Here is a 21,769-nt window from a genome sequence, read left to right on the forward strand (position 1 = left end):
TGAGCTACTCCTACGGTGAACAGTGATAAGAAGCCGACGGGAGGTAAGCGACACCTGTCAAGTAGTGCTTTACATCACTGTACTGAGTCACTTAGGTGACCTTTGAAGTATTATTTTCTGCCATTTGTTAGACTTGTTTGGACGTCTGTGTGAGCATACCGTAGCATTCGGGCCTAGCAAACACACCTACTTGACTTATAATGAACTACGCGGACACCATTCTCTACAATGAAAATAACCGGTAATCCCATAGATCACCATCTTACTTGAAAACAAGATTTGCCAGCGACTGTTATTTATATTTGCCAAACTGCAAATTTGAATGATTGTTTCCATTGTTCATTATTTCACACTTCATTCACTTTATTCTTGTGCTTTTCATTTTACAATTTGCTACATTACAACTGTGCATTTTACTATTTCTTATAATTGTGTGACACCTAATGTATGTATATCAACAGGGGAAGGAGGCTACACAAACAGAATAAAATGAACTCTGGCGTAGTCCCCCAGTAATCGTTTGGTAACTATTTGGTGGGTGTTTTTATATATTTGCAGTAGCATGCAGATGGACCCTGTCAATAAGCTGCTACGTGATGCCAAAATAAGGCATTGTGCTGACAGCTTTGTAATTGTGTAGGGTATTTTGCAGAAGCTAATGTGACAGTACAAGTTTGAGAAATAGTTTGCAATTGTTGCTTTTAAGAGCTTCTTTTGTTTCCATGCTGATGACATTGCTATTTTGTGTCCAGCATTCTAGTATTGTTAACACATGATAGCCATGAGAGGTCAGCTTCTGTATGATGCAGATTGGGCTAAAGCAGTATTATTACGGGTGCCACAGTAAAATGATAGGCCATTCCTGACAACGTTTCAGGTAGACTGAAGACTCTGATGTTAACATGAGACTCGCCAGAGGCTCAGGCACAGAAGTCACCTCTAAGGCAGTAGACTCCTTGGAACCAGTAATCAAGGACTGAGCTGTACCTTTTCAAACCGTTTTCACAGTGGATGACAGTGTTTCTTTTTGGTAATCGAATTCAATACAAGAAAACAGCGTGATAATGTCACTTTCAATCAAGATTTCATCAACACTGGGACACTCGTATCTCTCGATCTGTAAAAGGAGCACATTAACGACCAATAGTTCGGGAATTGCCAACAAGGTTTCAGATTCGTTATATTTCGGTTTGAGCTAATCACAGCATTGAATCCTTTCATTCACCTTTCATTAAGAAACACACTGGTAGGAGTTAGCGCCTTCTTCCACGTGAGCTGGAGCATTTACTTTAGTTTCAGCAGCTGGACCCAGAAAAGAGTCTCTTTCTACTTTAGGGCTTGATTGTACATCGACTACTTTTTAGGATTGTTTTTGAGAATGAAAAGCATCCACGTGTGCCAGTGCCGAGTTGTGACTAGCCTCTAGACAGGCAATCTTAATAAAAGGATTGTCTTGCTGGGTTTCTGCTGTTAAGGTTTTCTTAGAAATAGAATCTGGATTAGAACAATACATTGAACTAGTATCTGGCAATCTAGGATTTGACATTCATTGGCAAACATAGTCTACACGTAAATGCCCAATAATGAAAATCAGTGCATTTGTGTCAGAACTAGTGGCTTGACTGTCACAGACAAATGTTGGAGGAAACCTCTGTAGAAGGTAAGAGTCAATAGTGACTTACTTAAACGGGCTCTTTCCAAATATAAAGGTGAAAGTGCACAAGTGAAGAGGAGAGACCAGGCACAGGATTTTGGGAGGTGGTATGTGCACAAGATCACACAGGAAGTAAAGGCGTATCAAACAACATGCACTCAGAAATCAAGATACATTCTCACTATCACCCAGGTTGTGCAAGTAAAATGTGATACAGAAATATTAAAGGGGATGTGGGGTAGATACGTAGAAGTGCCTTTTTATTACAAGGGAAATATGAAAGCTCCTCTGCTACAATTGCTTTTACAGGTGCTGTCCGCGCTAAGCCAACATATAGGACAAGCATTGACAGTGTCTGTGAGCTGAAGCCCCTGATTGCAGTTTATAAGGCAACTTAAATACAAGAAACACCACCTCAGATGCTAGTGATGCTGACAAAGCTTGACGATCAAACAGGGACACCAAAAGGCTATAACCGTAAAGGTAGGATACCTTAATACATAAGACTCTTGATACGGGACACCTAGGAATAGTACTTACAGGATAGTGAGAAAAACATAGGTATTCACACAGATGGGGTAGAAAGAAAACACAATACCTAACAATCAATAGGGAACCACGGAAGATGTGCAGGGGAGAACCAGAAGCAGACACCAATAAGGAGTCCAGGAACCGGGAAAACACAAGCAAAGGCCCAAAATCTGCCCTGTCCCTGCACAGACAGGGAATGAAAAGGGAACAAGAATAGCAATTATTTCAAAGAAGGGGTGTCTAAGGGATCAGGTTTAGACTACAGAACACAGTAAGTACAAGGAACTATAGAACACAGACCAACTTTGATGTTCAGGAACAACAAAGCACTCCAATATGGGGGGTGTGGCTGAACGCCTGAGAAGATGGGCGATTAGCCCTGCCGCTCCATGCCACCTTTTATTTACTTGCCATCGAACTACCCTATTTTTCAATTTTTGTTACCTTTTTGTCTGTGGGATGCGTCTGGACTGCTCCACGAGAAACTTCTGAGGCTCTGGTGCCGTTTTGCCCATCTGGGATGCTTCAAGCAAACCGTCGTCATCACACCGACTGTTGCCTCTGGCGGAATCCGCCCTACCTGAGGAGACACTCAGCGTCACTTCCTTATTGACGTGCCGGCTTCGACCTGTGCACTCCTCCTCCACAGCAGTGCCACCACAGGTACTGCAGTCTAACTACACAAACAATATTATATCTAAGAGCATCTAGTTAAATTACGTACCTTTATATATTTTATGCACATTGACGCTGTTCTGAATTGGCGATATCCTCATTTTAAACCCCTTTTTGGAACACAAACTCTCCCCACGTTGTGTTGAAGCCTGGAAGCTGCACTTACCACAGCAGTGTTTTTTCTGTACTACGTTGTTCATCCTCTTAATTTTATTATCATTAGAGGAAACCGTCCAAGTTAACCTACGTTCATTTCGAACATTTACAAAGACTATTGGAACTTATATATAAAATTGGAATCGCTACAGATTTTCATGATCTAAATAGCTGCTTCTTCCCTTTTGGCCACAACTACTGAATTCGCTTGGAGTCTGAAGCTCATTTGAAGCTTCCCATGCAAATACTGTTCCAGTTACAACAGCACTGAGATGTAGCACCTTACTTCAAGGTATTCATTGAAGGTGCTGCATTTTGCACTTTTCACCCACTGTTTGCTCCTTATTATTATCTATCTTTTCCACTCGATCGCCATATATTGGAGGTAGGTAGTATACATAATATGGACATAATAATTGTAAACTATGGAATATAATACTGTACACCTGATCATCTAGCAACATCTCAATTTTGAATGCGTCCTTTCATAATATCCTAAAGCTGTCTCCAGATCTCGTTCAAGAACCATCACCATTTTACTGATCAATGGCCTCCGGTGCTCCTCTATACATGTTATTTTGGGGCACCTAGCATCAGTTCCTTTATATTATTGTCTCCGTTCTAAATACTGGTCAGCCACCAAATTCAGCTGAAATGGCTTCCAACAAAAATACTCAAAAAAACGTACCTGCCATAAAATAATCTACAACAAACCTTAAAAGACCCAAAAGTGACTCACCACCCCCGCTTAGTAGCTCTGATCCTGCTATTGAAGCCATATTATTAGAAATCAGAGCACCTAAGCCCTTCATTGAGACCACAAACTTAAAGCTACAACAATTAGATGACAGATGCTTAGGCTTCGAGAACAGAATGGAGGAGGTGGAGAGGAGAGTGGGTCTTGTTGAAAATGTATCCCCCTGAGTGGCGCTGCTTGAGAAATCTGTCAGGGAATTCCAGGAACACAATGAAGACTTAGAAAATCGCAGTAGATGTAACAATCTTCGAATTTCAGGTTTACCGGAAGTATCTGATTTTTGCAAAAACTTCCTCCAGCCTTACTACATCACCTGCAGATACTGCATTCAATATACAGCGTGCTCAGCAAATTGGTCAACTTAATGTTTATAAACTCCTCTCGCCCTTCATCCAGAACCCTTATATTTTACCTTCTTGAATACTCTCACCTTCAACTCATCCTATCCACTGCCAAGGAACGCAGATCCCTCATCTGGCAAGGCTGCAAGTTATTAATCTCACAGGATGTTGCCAGAAGTACGGCCCAAAGCAGAAAAGCATTTCTATCCTTTCGTCCAGCTATTAAGTAGCTGAATATCCAATATGGGCTATACCCGCCATGCTCCTTTAAAGTCACACATGAAGGTCGTACCTCTGTATTTGATGATCCAGATGATCTAAGAATTTTCAGACGCTGCATCAAGTCAGAAGACATGGATACTTCTGCATCGGCTAATGTCTCCACTTCTTCCATAACATGTTTGTCATAATATTCTACTTGCTTGTTATTGTTCACTTGATGTCATGATTATCCTCTATTATAAATTGGTGGGACGGGTGCTGTTGCTACGTCCGTCTTCCACTGTGGGTTGTTCTTTTTCCTTTTGACGACCCAGCAGGTGTTACCTATCCCTGCCATATTTTTCTTCTTGTCCTAGTCTGATCTTTCTATTTTGCTGTAACCTCCTTTGTTCTGATATATACAGTCATGATCGGACTCCCTAGCCCTTTCCCCTTTCCCTCATGTATCTTCCTTATGGGTCATCTCCTAGGTATTTGTGAATATAAATGCATCCTTGCCATATTAGATCCTGATGTTACGATGGTCTCCGGCTTTGTTTCTATAATTATGTAATATGTTTAAATGATCCTCAAGTGTGTAACATGGAGCATTAAACGCTGCAATAATCCCATTAAAAAATGTAAGATTTTATCGCACCTTAACAAATTTAACCCATCGGTAGCCTGTATACAGGAAACACATCTATCCAGTAAAGAAGTAATGAAACTCAAATCCCATTGGGTCAAGGAGGTCATCTCTAGTCCAGCTGTTGCCAAGAAAAACGGGGTCACCATTTTAATAAGCAAGGAACAACCTTTCAAAATTTTGGACCAAGGTGCTGACACAAATGGGAGATGGATATGGGTTAAACTCTTGATTGTATCCACACAGGTTTCTTTTCTAACGTCTATGGCCCTACCTTGCCTGACCCCAATTTCTGGATTTCTCTCAAACAAATGATACTCAAAAACAGTTTCTCTAATTTAATTATGTGTGGAGATGTCAATCAGATCCTTGACCCATTTTTAGATCGAAAGTCCAGTTGTGTGTTCAAAACTACCAAGTCTCACAAATCCTTTTTTGGGTGCATAGCTGAAACTGGCTTTGATTCCTGGAGGCTTTCCCATCCCACACAACTCGACTATACTTTCCACTTACCCCCTCACAACACACTCTCATGCCTATGTTATATTTTTTCCACTAAAACCCTCACTGGTTCCATTGTTGATTCGAAGATTTCTAATATTATCTCTGATCACACCCCTGTATGTAACTCCTTTAATCTCTATGATATCAACAAGTCCTCTGCCCGTTGGAAATGCAAAAACTTCCTTTTACAAGATCCACAGTTCATTCAATCTATTCAATCATTTACACATCAATTCTATGCTGACAATCAAGATTGTGACACATTGGTTGTGAATAATTGGGATGCGTTTAAAGCTGCTCTAAGAGGTCATATTATGGCTTATTGAGGGGGAAAAAAAGGCTTTGCGCAGAAAACATATAGACGGTATTTATTCTCAGCTTACTTTAGCTGAGCAAAATTATTATCAAAACTTTAACTCAGCTAACCTTTGTCAGGTCATGGCCCTACGTTTTCTAATTAATAATGAGATCACTGATCTAGAAACTGGGACCATTCTCAAATATAAAGCAAAAATGTATTAAACATCCAATAAAGCCAGTAAGGCGCTTACCTCTTACTTGAAAACAAAAAAAGAAAGATTTTTCATATCCCACATTAAGGATGCATCAGGAACCTCACATCCTCATCCTAAGGACATACGAAACTGTTTCAAAAAGCTCTATATGGATTAATATACTCCTGATACCCCCATTCCTCATGATCATATCGTTTAATTTCTCAATAATGTTAACAGATCTTCATATCCTCAATCCGATCTTTCCCATTTAGATAAAGATATTACATCCCTAGAGATCATCAGAGCCATTGAGGGTTTGGGTAGCGGAAAAGCCCCTGGTCCAGATTGCCTGTCCACCGAATTTTATGAAAGTATGTCTCCATCTCTCATACCCAAACTTAAAACCCTATTTTCCTACTTCATATCCCAAACATCTTCTTCGGGTTCATTCTCTGAAGCCCTACTCATACTATTCCCTAAACCCGATAAGGACCCAACACTTCCCAGTAATTATAGGCCCATCTATCAATGTCGAAAGTAAAATCTTAGTAAGATTCTAGCCAATAGAATTGAATCCTCTCTCCCTGCTCTGATTAAATCAGATCAAGTTGGCTATGTAAAAGGGCATAATATCTATTCCAATGCTAGGCTATTACTCGATGCCATTCATCTAACGGCAAAAAATCAAAAGGATAAACAAGGCTATGTGGCCATTACATTAAATGCAGAGAAAGCTTTTGACCATGTTAATTGGGACTTCATGTTCCAAAATTTACAATGGCATGGATGTGGAGACACATTTATTTCCTTGGTCAAACTTCTCTATTCTTCCCCTAAATCCTCACTTTGCATCAACCTCAATCTTCCTCTTTCTTTCCTCTAGTTAGGGGAACCAGACAAGGGTGTCCTCTTTCCCCAATCTTGTATATTCTCTCACTTGAGCCATTATTAGATCTGATTAGATCCAACAAAAACATACCTGGTATTTCAGGTGGAGCCTCTTATATTGAAGTGGCAGCGTATGCTGATGACATCCATATTCTTATTAAAAAGTCTAAGCTTCACCTCCCTAACTTACTCAACACACTATATCAATTTGGCGACGTATCGGGATACAAACTCAACAAAGACAAGTCTGAAATTTTACCCCTTAACCCTTACTGTCTCAAACATGACATTGATACATTTGGCTTCAAATGGTTCAGCCTTTCTATCAGATATCTGGGAATTCGTTTTGCTTCAACAGTTCATGATACTATCAAACTCAATACCCAGATTTTGTTGGATACGCTCATGGATTTAACTTCCAGATGGTCCCCTCTTTATCTTTCATGGTGAGGATGGCTTGATCCAATTAAAATGATGCTCTCCCCTATGGTCCTATATTATTTACAGCTACTTTCGGTTCCTTTGCCTCTGTCCTTCTTTAAATCTATCTACTCTGTTCTACTTAACTTTCTCTGGGGTAATGGTGAAAGTAAAAGGTTTGCCATTTTCAAGATAAAAGCACCTTATGAAATAGGTGGGGTTAGGGTCCCTGACTTTAAACTACATCACTCTTCTTTTGTATTAAAACAATCCCAATGCTGGTTTGCCTGCCCTAAAACATCTGACATTCCGACATGGTGTACCTTAGAAAAACATTTAGTCCATCCCTTTGATATTACAGACCTCATCTACATATTTAAGCATTTCCCCATGGCCATCTCTGATCCCATTAAAGCCTCAATCTATGCTCTACAAAGGTTTATCTTTCCTCATACTAAAACTCCCAAGAGGTGCCTCTTCCCTCTGTTATGGCACAATAAAAATATTGTGATTAATAATTGAATCTTGAATCGGAGATCTTGGGTGAAAAAAGGCATTAGATTTATTCAACAAATTATGTATGGCCCTTCTCTTCTCTCCTTTCAACAATTAAAACACCAATTCACTATCTCTAATACGGACTTCAATTTTTACAACAAACTTGTCAACTCTTGCCTTGATGCTTTACATCATTTCTCAAATGATATTCTCTCACCGGATGCCTTTAGACTACTGCAGTTGACCATGATCTCGGATATTAAGGTGTCTAAATTTTACAGTATTCTTGCCACTATTTCCATGATTTGTCCTGTGCGATTAAGATGGGGAAATTATTTTGACTGCTCTATTGAAGACCGCACCTGGTCACGTCTCTTTTCTAAAATCAAACGTATTTCAGTGTCAGTCAACATTTCTTTTTCTTTATGCACAGAGCGTGTATTACTCCTGTCAAACTAGCTAAATCTGATAAGGATGCTAATGATAAATGTTGGTCATGTGGTTATGCTCCAGCCTCATATGAACATGTGTTTTTTAATTGCCCTTTTATTTACAGGTTCTGGCAAGATATTTGGAAGTACATTAAACTTATTTTTTGGGTGGATGTTCCACTTTCTTTTTGGAACATCTTCCTAGGTAGCCTTGCTATCTATTGCATCCTCTCACCCGACTCAGACAATCTTTAGGACCTACTTATTGTCATAGTGTTAAAACTCACTACATCCAATTGGAAGGACTTTCGCTCCCTATTTGTTAGAGGATGGTGGAAAAACATCTGCAACATACAAAGAATGCAACTATGCATGGCAAAAAATCTAAATTCTATTTCAAAGTACAATGCTAAATGGTGTTTTTTTATTCGCTACCTGGATAGTTTTAATGCATCTACGCATGGTACATAAACTTCAACATGCATATTCTAATTTTCTTTCCCTGATGTATCAACCGATTTACTTATTTACATATTATGCCAGATACCACACATATTGCATTCATGAAACTTTGATGGTTTTCTTACCCTCACATACCCTGCCTCCCCTCCCCCTTTGTCTTCGTGTTTGTCTCTTAGTCCGTCTCCATGTCTGTTTCCCCGCATATGCCAAATATCTTTGTAGAATTCTTGGTTGCAATTCTTTTCATAGTTATGCAGTTCCATTTTTCTTAGCTATGACCACATAGTCCATTAATCATATATTATGGATCTAATTTGGTCATGAAGAGCATTTCGATTTTCTTTCTTTCGTTTCGTTCTCTTCTCTGTAAATCCTCATGAACATCTGCATTGTGATATAAGTTGTATTTTTGCTTAACAAACAAATTCTAATAAAAATTTATGAAAATGAAAAAAGCACTGGAATGTGCAGACTCAAAAACAGAGGAATGCTATAAACGAAATCCAGGAACTAGAAAATACTTATAAGCAAACAAAATCGAAATCCATGGCTTGAGGAGCAAGTAGCTTGAAACTAGAGGCTATAAATATATAATTAAATCAAGAAGACTGGCCAAAAAAGGGATACCACAACAGTGACCAGCGGTGAACTGAATGAAACAGGCTTTCAAACCTGGCCAATGATCCCATATCTCAGGTGTGATCACTGCAAGCTCCTGCCAGCTGTCAGCGTTTCTTATCCTCCATCCAATCTTGTCTTGCAAGGGTGGATATTAAGCAGTGCGTAAGGCATTCTGGGAAGTGGAGTCCTTTGGGTAAAAAAGCATAACAGCTGGCAAAAATCCCCAAAATAGATGTGGATGTGAAGTCAAGCAGGGAATGCAGGTTTAGAGCTCCCAGATCACCCCAATAGCGTGTTACAGGATTCGGAAGGGAATACCAAGGGTGAACAGACCCCAAAGCCTGCCCCACGTGGCAGGTAAGAGAGTGAAAGGGGTGAATTATGACAAGGTTGGATATCTGTTGGGTTCAGCCCTTCATAAGCTAATTACACTACTATTGCTAGCGGCAACAAGTTGCAATAATCATGCAATGGGATGTTATCGTTTGGGAAGCCATTGTAGCTGTGATGTTAACCTTTAACCAGGATTCTGAGGTTTCCGACTATCTGGAGACCTCACAGTGCAAAATAGAGGCTTGACATGCCCTACATATTTCCTAACTAACCTCCAGCTGGCTGACATTGACCACTCGATGCATTCTGTCGTTTAGGTTGGAAAGCCTTGTGCAACTGTATTGATATGTATTCCAGGGGAGGGAAAGGAAGGTGTTATTAATTTTCTTATGAATGTTAGAGGCCGATTTTGTACTCATTTTTATGATAAGAATGTCTTGATTGCACATGTATAATCATTGTTGAATGTTTTCCCGCTTCTGTGTCATGCACTGTTTAATTAAAGTTTTGAATACAAACTAAGATGAGCCCGGCTCTGCTGATGCCCACTTCCCTTCTATACTCAACACTGCTCCACATGTTTTTTTCTACTTGTGCCAATGTGTCGCTGTGTCTTCTACTTCTGAGCTTCTTTGCTTTCCTCTTTAGGTTACGGGCAGACGGGCCCCTTGTTCCAGCGGGCAGGTTATGACAGCATCGCATCAGCAATGTCTGGCCTCATGCATATTACAGGACCAGAGGTAAAGCAGTTACCAAGTCACAGTGATTTTCGATTCATTATTTTATACAGTTCTATGTATAACAGATTCCAACACTACTACTGGTAAAACTGGTCAAAAGGATAGGCTTTGTAAATGTAGATGGTCAATCTTTTTTTTGTAAAGTCCCCACCGGACACAAAATGCTTACTCTTTACATTTGCAAAGCTATTAGCTTTGCCAATAACGATTATTATAGATGGGCCGTAGAAAACATGTGTCCATGCTTACACTCCAAAATGTCATATTGTCGAGCTCTTTTTTCTGTGCAGCCTTATCCGTGTTATAACTTCTCTAACCAGAACTTGCATTCGTGCTCCAATAATCAGCCAGGTCTCTTTTGCATACCCACCAAGCCCTGTTCTTTGGATTAGACATGGCTACTTTCTTCCTGTAACTCATGTTCTTTGCTCCATCCAGATGAATTACAAAGGGTTGAGTGGAGGGAGTTGAACGGTCGGACAGGATTCTGAGAACAAACATGGTATAGGGCATTGCCAAAGATGAAGACAATTTATACCAAGGAAATGACTATCTCTCTGATCCAAATGCGACTGGAGTAGAGGATGGAAACCTCATGAGTAGGAGAACACAATCCTGACAGTAGCAACTTCCTGAGCACAGAGATACTGAGACTGAGGTCCAAAAGGGTTTCTGTGGTCTGCGTCTTGGCTGCTGATAGTGGAGCACACTATGAATGAACAGTATGGCAGTCCAACCCTGCCACAACCGAAAACACTCTCCAAACCCATGTTTATGAGTTCTGTTTTGTCTATCGTGAGCCTTAGCCATTGACTCCGTTCAGTTGGCTATGCAAGTAAGGTACTCAGCCAGGGAATCAAAGACTGCCTGCAGTTTGTCTTGGTTCATAGTATCATCAGCATATGGGTGGAACTCTCCAGCATCCTTGTGGAGGATGTCTCCCACATGCTCAATGTAGACACAGGTGCAAGGTACCAACAAATGGGCCTAACCCATAGGGGACATGAAGACCCATGGTTGACTACATCCTAGGGATATAGGGCCTACCCGTAGCCATAAGGATATCCTCTGCACAGACAATTCATGGGCCCATGCCTAGTTAGAAAGCCACAGTCTTGTAATGCAACCAGCCTTAAAGACACTGGTACATTTCAAATTGAATGAACAGCTCAAAAAAGATACAGAGTCAGCATGACTTGTACATGACTAAACTGGGTGTCAGGGGACCTGGAACCCCACCACAGACCCTTTGATGAAGTTACAAAATCAGATACCACCAAAAAGAGGCTTTGTGGTTGGAACCTTTGTTGCAAAAACATACTCTGTGTTGCCACACAAGTGTAAGAAACTAGAAATTATAGTAATTCCGGAAGAAAATGCACAAATTCTAAATTTTGTACTGGGTTCATCTCAAAATGTTCCAAGTGTAAAGTTGAGAAACCCGTATTGATTTTATGTGCCAGAAGCGGTTGACCATGGAATCGGGGCTAGATTCCAGTGCCAAAATATGATGCATTATTTTGCAGGGACAGCTAATTTAATTCCAAAAGAAATGTGTGTGAATCCAATTGAAATTAATCCTTTTAAATGAATTCTGCTATACGTTACACTTAATTCTCCACGATTTTAACACGGAAATAGAGCCCAACAACGTTTGTGAAAAAACGAATCAAACCTCAAGGATGTGCAGGTTTTCTCAAATCGATATGCTTTGTGTTTTGTTAGTTTCTAGTTGAGACATCATTGCGTTTATTGCTGAAATACACTGTACAAATATTTTAAAGGGGCTGTTTTCCCTGGAACACGCAGAGAGAAACACCTATTTCAATTGAAGAGGGAGCAGAATTAGCATTGATACTGAATTTTATGTTATGAGGCAAAAATGCATATAATTTAATGGTGTCTTCATCACATATGTCAACGGGATCATCCAATATGAGAAAAGTTAGTTGCCTGCATCCACAGTACGTTTGTGAAGAAAACTAGTTGGAGGAGAAAATCTTACGAATTTTGGTTGCTAATCTTTGTTTGAATCAGTCGGGTGGAGCGATAGATTTTTCATGGAATGGCTGGGTGTTGGAGGTTTTGTTTCTCTGGCGAGGGTGTAGAATGGATGATGTGCCTAGCGGGGAGGCACAAATCACATGCGGAAAAATAAATGGAGGATTGTAGTCAAGGGCATTACATTGAATCTTTATTCTTACTCTCATACTTGTCCTCGTCCCCCCCTTCCCATGCCCTAATTTCCTGCATTCCTTCTTCCATCCCCTCCTCTCTAAGAATATAGAGTGACAACGCTACATCTCCCCTTACTTAAACAACAAATGTACTTGTAGCTTATTTCCTCGATCCATCGACAGGGTTTCTGTACAATTCTACTTGATCTTCCCTGGTGCTAACAGGTGTGAGGAACCCGGAATGAGACACGCACACAGGGGCTTGTAGGTTTGGCCAAAAACCTTTATTGAAACCCAAAGGGGGCTGGAAAATGCCTCTCTATCCCCACTCTAAGAGGTATTTCCCTACCTAACACAAAACTGAGGGTCTGTCCGATGTCAAGATGTCCAAAGAAAAATGTTCTGTGTCCAAAATACTATTCTGGCCCTCACGTTCTAACAAGAAATAACTCTAAAGTGAAAAGGGTGATGTCATTGGCCTTGAAAGTGCACAAATGTTCAAAATGAAAGGCATAACTCCAACATAAACATTCCCAATGGATACAGTTCACAGTTCCAGGGGATTGCTACCTTTCCCTGGATTCCTCTTCACTGTGCTGTATATTTTTAGTGACTGTTTCCATGATTTTCTTATGGTCAACAAAACAACTGGTATGAAAAACAACTTGGCTGTTAGTCTTGATCTTGGTAGGATACCTGGTGTACGTTCTTCTCCTCTTTAAGATGATTTCAATATAGTCTTTGGCTATTCCTGATGTATCCTTATCAGGACTTCTTCATATGTTGCACTTTAAACACTGTTCATCTTGACCTTGCCTAGTATGTTCTCCTGCCAGGACATTCTCATAGGAACACACTTGCCACTTAAATCTGCCTGGTATACTCTCCTGTATTGAAATCATCTTAAAGAGGAGAGGAAACCTGGCAGGAGAGTACACCAAGTATCCTACCAAGATCAAGACTACCAGCCAAGTTGTTTCGTATACCAGTTGTTTTATTGACCTAAAGAGACTCAAGGAAACTGATATCACTAAAAATATAAACACTGCTATGACTATTAATATCTTCAATGCATTAGCCAACCAGGTGAGTATCCATGAGAACAGATGGCTGGACCAATCATCAGTTTCAGGTTCATCCACCTCCTCCACCATCTTTGTGTTCAATTCTGTTATAGCAGAGGCCTTCAAACTGTGCAGGGGGCGCGGCAGCATCCCAGGGGGGGTGCCAGAGCCCACCATGAAATGTAAAAAGTTTGGAAGAAATGGGAAGGGGCAGCTCACATGATCAGACTGGACCATTAAACGGTCTTAGGCACCAATGAAAAAATGGCCAGCAGTTGCAAATGGATATTCAGTTCTTTAGTCACAGACTGTTTGAATAGTACCCAAGGGGTTGTTTATTGTTCAAATGTAAACAAATTGTGATATTTAAAGAATATTTATTCAGCAACAATGGTCAAAACTACTAGCTGCATAGTGAAGTAACTCCTCAAACTGGCCCACATTGGCCAAGAAAGTGTCCCATTTTGACTGGCCTACACTAGCATTTTGCATTTCTGGTACGGTCATCGCCCTATTGCCATATAGGGCAGTCCAAACCTGCCGGCTCATCTATGATGGGTGAGGGGGCATCCACCCACTGGCCACCTCACCCATTATGGAGGAGCCGAGGAGCCAGCCCAGTGAAACACTGAGCACTCCCTCAGCTGCTTTTTCCAGCTAAGGGAGTGCTCCTGTGGTGACTGAACTGTCAAAGGGAAACACTGTTTGCCTTTGTCAGTTCATGTCCCCAGCCGCACATGATCACTGAGCCATGCAACGCTGGGGGTGTTTTGCTTCGCCAGCCTTGCATAGCTTATTGGAAATGATGGCTGGGGCACTGCATGTATGTATGTGCGAGGGGGTGCTCCTGTGCCTCCTCGCACATACAAGCAGAGCAACCTGGAGCGGGGCATTTTAGCAACCACGTGCAGGCCCCTGCAGAAGGTATGTTTATGGCGATTTATTTTTTATTTAAATGTGTATGATGTGTGTATGCTTGTGTCATGGGACTGTGGTGGGAGCAGGATGGGCGGCAGCACTGCGATAGTGGTGGGGAGAGCCCAGGGTCTGTACTGGGAATAGGGTGCGGTGACAGCACACAAAAGTCACCGAACTTTGCTCAGGGGTGCCCAGGCCAAAAAAGTTTGAAGACCACTGTGTTAAAGTGGCTATGGACTCTGAGGGTTCCATTTTCTCCATTGTGGGCAGGTTTGTACGTGCAGCAAGAAGGCCCCAATTTGTATGCACAGACCACCCTCCATGGTAGTTAACAGATCAAAGACATATTTGTGTTTAGGGTCATAAGTCTTATGGCCCCCATTTCCCCTGTTATGGTGTTAAATCCTTTCACAGTTGCATTTATTGTTTGTATCAACTCCCACCTGGTTATTTGTAACCATTTTTCATTTGTTATTGCCTGCAAACCGGGAGTAAAGAAAGATGTAAAGAACACTGCCGTCTTGCTGAATAGCTCAAAAACATCTGGTTTGTCATCATAGGCCTCTACTGATTTGATCGGGAAATAATGTTCTCTTTTACTGCGTTTGAGGGACTTTTTGTTTCTTAGGTGTGCATCCGTTCGAGGGAAGTCTCCAATTTGTACTTCACTCTGGTATACTAGAACTGTGTATTTATTAGTAATATGGAGCGTAGGCCTCCCCAGTTCGAGGGCAATTGCATGTACGCTCTGGAGCCACAAGCCCAATAGCGGTCCATTAATGCTGCTGTTCCTACCTTCATGCCCGGTACTTCGAAAATGCGTCTGAATCTGGTGTTATTTCCAATGTTTACTGTACTATTGTTTCAGTAGCAAACAGTGGCATTTCTCTGGGGTTATATCTGTACTGGTCCCCCATCATTATTGACCCATTTGGGTAACTTTGATTTGAGGCCATATGTTGAGACATGCTTTATTTACATTTAGCACAACCTCTTCTCACTGCTCCAAGAGCGCTAGTGCTTTGCACACCATCAGTCCTTCGGTACATCCCTCTGGTGTGATAACAGTCCCTTTTTATTTATAAGTGGCCTCTTTCCCAACATCCAGATATTTCTTTCCCTTTCTTATCACTGCAGCATTTTATTTTCTTCTATTCTGATCCCTGCTCCACTTGTCTCTGATGGGATATATTTTATCACCTTGTGCCGTGTGTTGGCCTTTATCATCCTCTTCATCTCTTGTATGTAATTATCCTCCCGTGGAGAATTTGCTTTTTTCACCCATTCTAGAGAAGCTGGCTGACCATGGAATTGCCATCTAGTCATACAAAGTACAAGGTGAATTAAGAGATGTGCTGTGTTCGCGGGTACTTCAGTTGCTATAACAACTGTGGAGGCACTCATGGCACAGGGGATAAGAGAGCACACATCACAGCTCTCATAAGACATCTCTCTACTCAGCTCATATGCTGGTACCACACATTATTAGTTACTTGAGTGGATTCGGTCATTTGTGTTCATGTGTTCAGAATCATCTGTCACACCTTGTTTCAGTCTCCTCATCTGCTTGGTTACTACAGAATATTTTTGGGTAATGTGATGGGAGTTACATTGCTATATATATAGTTATATATACTGGTCTGGCCACATTATAAAGGACCAACACTCTCAGTGCCATTAAAATAATACATTAAAGGCTACAAAATGTAAAAATGTTACTATAAGCATTATTGCTAATGTGTCTAATTTTTGCAAATAGCTAGGAGTGTTATTTCTTCTAGGTGGCAAAAGTGAATATCCAACAAAATTAAAAAGTCATCATTGTTCTCCCTGTGAGGAACCTGAGGGCGTCCTCACTTATTTTCCCCTGGTATCCTCTTCCCAGGTGGCCTGGGAAAGGCCTTTGTTTTTTCGGATCCTGACCCTCAGGGTGGACATGCGAGGGAGGATCAACTGGGTGGAGGAGACTTGGGGAGTGGGGAGAGGATGTCTTTAGGTGAGACACAGTATCCCACATTTTCCTTTCACCATGAACCCTCCACCCATCCAGCTTTTGTAAGCCTTTTCTACATGACTCCCCTAAAATATGCCCTAAATTGTACCAGTATGGTACTGGGACGAAAAAGAGGATGACTAGACCAACACATCCTCATGTTGAAAGAACAAACATCAATCAAGCCCAGGCAAGTACTGGGATGAGGAGGAGGACAACAGGAGCCAGGCAGGACTACCACTTTGCTGATGAGCGGTCTAGTCCTTTTTGTAAAAGTAATGAAGGCGGGAGCTTTAAAAGATGGAAGCCAAAACCAAATGGAGGCAGCTGTGGGAGCACAGTCTGCTGTGGAGGCAGGGTCAGCTGTGTGTAAGCGGACCTCTCCAGTGTGGTGGGATGGCAGGAGGAGTGCTCAGGACCCGTGAATCAGTGCAGAGTGTATGCAGCGGGAAGCTAAGGAATATGTAGCTGGAGACCGGTGGCAAGCTTTGAGAAGGAGGCCGGCAGGACCGGGAGAAGTGGTTGTGAGTGTTATGATGTACATTCTCACCCTTCCCTAGTCTGCCTGTCCTGTGTCGCACAACTCCATTCTCCCTTTTTTCTCCTTCCCTGTCTTGTTCCTTTGTTATGTCAGGCGTTTTGAACCTGACAACAATTCAGATTTGTTATTGATCAGTTTGTAGATTGAGTTAGGGACAGTTGTAAGAGATGCCTTGATGGGGCTGGCTGCTGCCAAACTTTACACCGCTTACCTTTAATAAATGTCTGCATCTTGAAGATCCAATCATTGTGGTGTCAGTCATTTCACTCACAACGAGGACTGTCCTCCTTGGCTGCAGTGGAGTGCAGAGGACAGTAGTGCCCAGGTGTGACTCTTCCAGTCAACTGCCCAGCAGACCCCAGGTGACCCGGTTTAGCGGATGGGCGAATTAGGAAGCCCCCAGAAGAGTCTGAGTAACGTGCCATGTGGAGGGAAAAGAAAGATCCGGTCCACTTGCCCGCAAGTGCCCCAAACAGAAAAGTCACCTAGCAAGGTGTGCCACGATACTCTTAGAGCTGTGACCCTTCACTCCGGACCATTTCGGGAGTCGGGAGTCAGAGAAGGCTTGGCCTATTGCATGTCACGCTAGAGCGTTGCAGAAACCCAGCCCATTGTACGCTGCGCTATGGGGGTTGTGGAGAGGGAAGCCCGACATACATCTGAAGGCCTACTAGAGCAAAAGACCCTGCATGGCACTTCCTGCGTACTCCAGAAGGCTCTGCATTGCTCTCGGATCTGTTTTCCAGTCGCCAATAACTCCGTGTTACTCAAGATCCTCTGTTTGTTTACCAAGAGATTAGTTCAAGCAACGTGCCTGCTTGAGCTCACCGGGCATCTCATTTAATGGATTTATAGGAGAGCTCTCTCCCATATGCAGTGTTAGTTATTAAACAAGGATTAACAAAAAGAAATCTTATACAGCCTGCTCATCAAGTGGAAGGAGTGGCGGCAAGACTTCTTTAGTTTGTGTTGGCAGTTTACAGGCCAAATTACTCTGAGAGAAAGGATGCTCTCCTCTACCAATGTCTAGGTAGTGCAGGCCAAGATGTATTCAAGAGGCTTCCCGAACCAGTGCAACCAGCTGACACCAGCTCATGGAATAGCTTGGACATAAGTATTGCTAAGCTTGACAAGCATTATGAGGTCAAGGAGAACAAGATTTTGGCCAGGTACCACTTCGGGACCAGAAAGCAAAATAATGGAGAGACAATTGAGGATATCATCACAGCATTGTGTAGGCTTGCAATAAAATGTCATTTTTGTCACTGCCATGATGAGCACATTCACAATCAATTGATGATCAAATATACTGGTCACCGGATCAGGGAGGAACTTTGGAAGGAACTTGGCCCAAATTTGGACGACTATTGAGATTGCTAAGCAAGTGGAACATACTGCACAGTGTATCGAACAACTCAGTGCAGAAAATGAGACGATCAGCATTGAAAAGAATCATGTAGGAGTCAGTATTGTCTCTGCAGGGAGGACTAACAAGCAGAGGAACAGGAAGTTCAGTGACTCGAGGGTGCTTAACTTTAGGAAGCCCGGGAATTATGGAGAAAGGAAGGAGTACAGCGGGTTTCGGAGGGGTGAAGGTCATGAGGATGATTCAGACAGACAAGAGATTCGTGACTCGCATCAAAAAAGATGCTTCCAATGTGGGAGTTTGTAGCACCTTGCCAACTCACGAGAATGTACAGCTATGTATGCTGAGTGCTGTGTGTGCGGAGTAAGAGGTCACTTGGCTAAATGCTGCAGAATGGCACCCGCTGGAGGAAGTGTGCATGAGAATGAAGGTGATGAAGACAATTCAGATTGTGAATTTGTGGGTGGGGTGCGAGTTACTCAGGTTATAAATGCTGTCACTGGTGTGTGATTGGAGAAGCCAAGATCTCTGATCAAGATTGATGGGCGAGAAGTCCTAATGTTGGTTGACAGTGGTGCCGATTACAACCTCATAGGGAAGGATACCTGGGAGAAAGTCTTTCGGAAGTGTGTACTAAAGGAGGCTTCCGTCAAAGCCTGTGCATGCAGGGAGAATCCCATCCACATTATTGGACAGATGCAGGTTGAGCTAGAATATCAGGGAAAATGGGGCAGTGGCAAATTATGTGACAAATGTAAGTGCAGACTTGATCTCATGGAGCAGCTAAGCTGCCCTATGAATTACATTTGATCCCAATACCAGGCAGCCTGTATATACAGGGGTGGTCAGTGGTGAGAATGTGAAGAATACGTGTGCAGTGGGGAGTGTGCCTGTCATGTCCCGCGAAGATATTTCCACATGGGCCCGTCATATTTTTCAAGACAGATTGTATCTCAAAGTTCATGCACAAGATCCAACTCAAGCCAGGGTCTGTTCCCGTGGCAGCTAAAGTCAGGTCAGTTCCTTTGGCCCTAAAGAAGGAGGTAGAAAATTAATTTGAGCAGATGACTAAGGCAGGAGTTATTGAGCCCACTGTGGTGTATGAGTGGGTTAGGCCCATTGTTGGAGCACTTAAAAGCAACAGGCTGTTAGATTATGCATTGATCAAAGAGGGCTCAAAAGATGTATGATTGGTGAGAAGTTCCCTTTACCCAAAATCAATGAGCCCATAGCTGATTTGTCTGGAGCCAAGGTATTTTCATTGTTGGATTTAAAGTTGGCCTATCATCATGTACCTTTATATCCTGACTCTTGTGATTTGATGACTTTTCTCACACATGTTGGGATGTTCAAATTTGTGCACATGCCATTTGGTTTGGTGTCGGTTGCGAGTGTGTTCCAGAGGGTCATGTACACTTTACTTGGTGGTTTGGAAGGGGTGAAGTTTTACCAGGATGACATTTTGATATGGGGTTAGGATGTAGAGAGTCATGATATGAGGTTGTGTAGTGTTTTGGTGAAGTTGGGTGAAGCCGGACTCCCCCTGAATTTGGAGAAGTGTTGTTTCAGGTAAAATTAAGTGGACTATCTTGGGTACAAGTTGACAGGAGAAGGTGCGATGCCCAAAGTCAGTGCAGTGTAAGGGATTTCAGAGATGCCAGCTCCTAAGTCCAAGCCAGAGGTTTCCTCTTTTTTGGGGCTTGTTGAGTACTATGCAAAATGTATCAAAGGGCTGGCGAGTAGGACTAATGAGTTGAGGAGACTCACAAGGAAGGGGCAACATTTTAGTGGTCTAGTGAGTGTGACGAGGAGTTTCAGAATATTAAGGAAAGTATTATACATGCACCAATGCTGAAAGGGTTCAAAGAAGGTCTCAAAACCGATGCTGGTGACCACGGGTTAGGCAGAGTGTTGCAATAAGAGGATTGTAATGTTAATGAAACCACAGTGGCTTTCGCTACAAGGGCTTTGAGGGATGTAGAAAGAAGGTATTCAGTGATCGAACAGGAGGCTTTGGCCGTGATCTGGGCCATTGAAAAGTTCAAAGTGTATTTGTATGGGATGAGCTCTGTAGTGAAGACAGACCCACAAGCCTTTAGTCAATATATTCAATAAAGGTGGGCTTGATGGTGTGTCTCGGAGTATTATCAAGTGGGTAACAAGAGTTCATGGTTTGAATTTCATGGTTGAACATGTAAAAGGGAGGAACAATACCATTGCAATCCTGTAAGGAGATATAGCAGGTTGCTGAATGATGAGCTGAGTGAGGAGGTAAGAGAAATTTTTAGCGCTGATGCGTTAGCGGGAGAGGAGTGGTTGAAATCATGTGAAGAGAATGATGTGTATCAGTCTGCAAAACTTAATGTTGTGAAACGTTGGCGAGGTGTAGAGAAGGTTTAAATGCGTTGAAGGTGAGCTTTCTGTTCAGAGGGGCATGGTACAGAGGAGATTGACTATTGGTTTCAGAAAGCATGAGACCTTGTGTAATTGAGTTGGGGCACAAGGGGCCAAATGAGGTTTCAAGGACAAAATCTGTTATAAGGACTGATTTTTGGTGGCCTCAGATGGACGCAGTGATTGAGTGTAAGATCGAAGAGTGTGTGAGTTGCAGCGATAGTGACAAGATTTTGAGAACTCATGTTCCACCTATGGTTGTGCTAGAGGTTCCACGTGTACCGTGGGATCTGCTAGCAATTGATTTACTTGGTCCCCTAGGTTTGCCAAGGGCAAAGGACAGTTGTGCTTGCTGACATGTTTTCCAAATGGCCAGAGGTTGGGGTGCTACATGAGGTAATGTGAGAAACCTGAGGATATTCTCCCAGGTAGACCTTGGGAGTCCCTTATTCAGCTGGTCAGAGACGGGCGGCGCTCTCAGATCCCAACTCTAGGGGTGGATGAGCAAGGGAGGATCACCTGGGTAGGGCAGCCTGAGGTTATGCTTGGGGAAATATCCTAGGTGAGACGCAGTATTATTCCGAGGAAAACAAGCTCCCTCAAGCTTTTATATGTTGCGCCAACTCAACTTCCCTTTCACCAAAATGATCTTCCTTATTTCAATCCCACAAACCCTCTGCATCTGATAGATACCCTGGGAGCCCAAACCCCATTGCACTTAAAACCCACAACTCCCAGAATCCTTGTTTTCCACTCAAATACCCCCCATCCTTCCTCTACAAATCCTTCTGGTTATTTATTTCCGAACACCCATTCTACTAGGACAAAACACTACCGTTCCCACAACCCCCCAGTTTATTTCAAGATAGTAAACCCAGTCATTCCCGTCTGTCTAATAAATACTATCATTTTCACCCTTCTAAGTTTATCAAATCCCATGGTACAAACACTATAATTTCAT

General features: G+C 42.3%; 1 protein-coding gene across 3 annotated transcripts in view; it reads left to right on the forward strand.

The window, feature by feature from the left end:
• Positions 1–21,769, forward strand: part of SUGCT (succinyl-CoA:glutarate-CoA transferase) — a 2,028,246-nt gene that overhangs the window by 682,648 nt on the left and 1,323,829 nt on the right. For all 3 annotated transcript variants that reach the window (XM_069613297.1, XM_069613296.1, XM_069613298.1), the window contains exon 7: positions 10,264–10,355. In XM_069613297.1, coding sequence (XP_069469398.1) covers positions 10,264–10,355 — 92 coding nt within the window. The remainder of the gene's footprint in view (positions 1–10,263; positions 10,356–21,769) is intronic.

This window comes from Ambystoma mexicanum, chromosome 5p (genome assembly GCF_040938575.1).
Source record: "Ambystoma mexicanum isolate Mex_15411 chromosome 5p, UKY_AmexF1_1, whole genome shotgun sequence".
Taxonomy (NCBI): Eukaryota; Metazoa; Chordata; class Amphibia; order Caudata; family Ambystomatidae; genus Ambystoma; species Ambystoma mexicanum.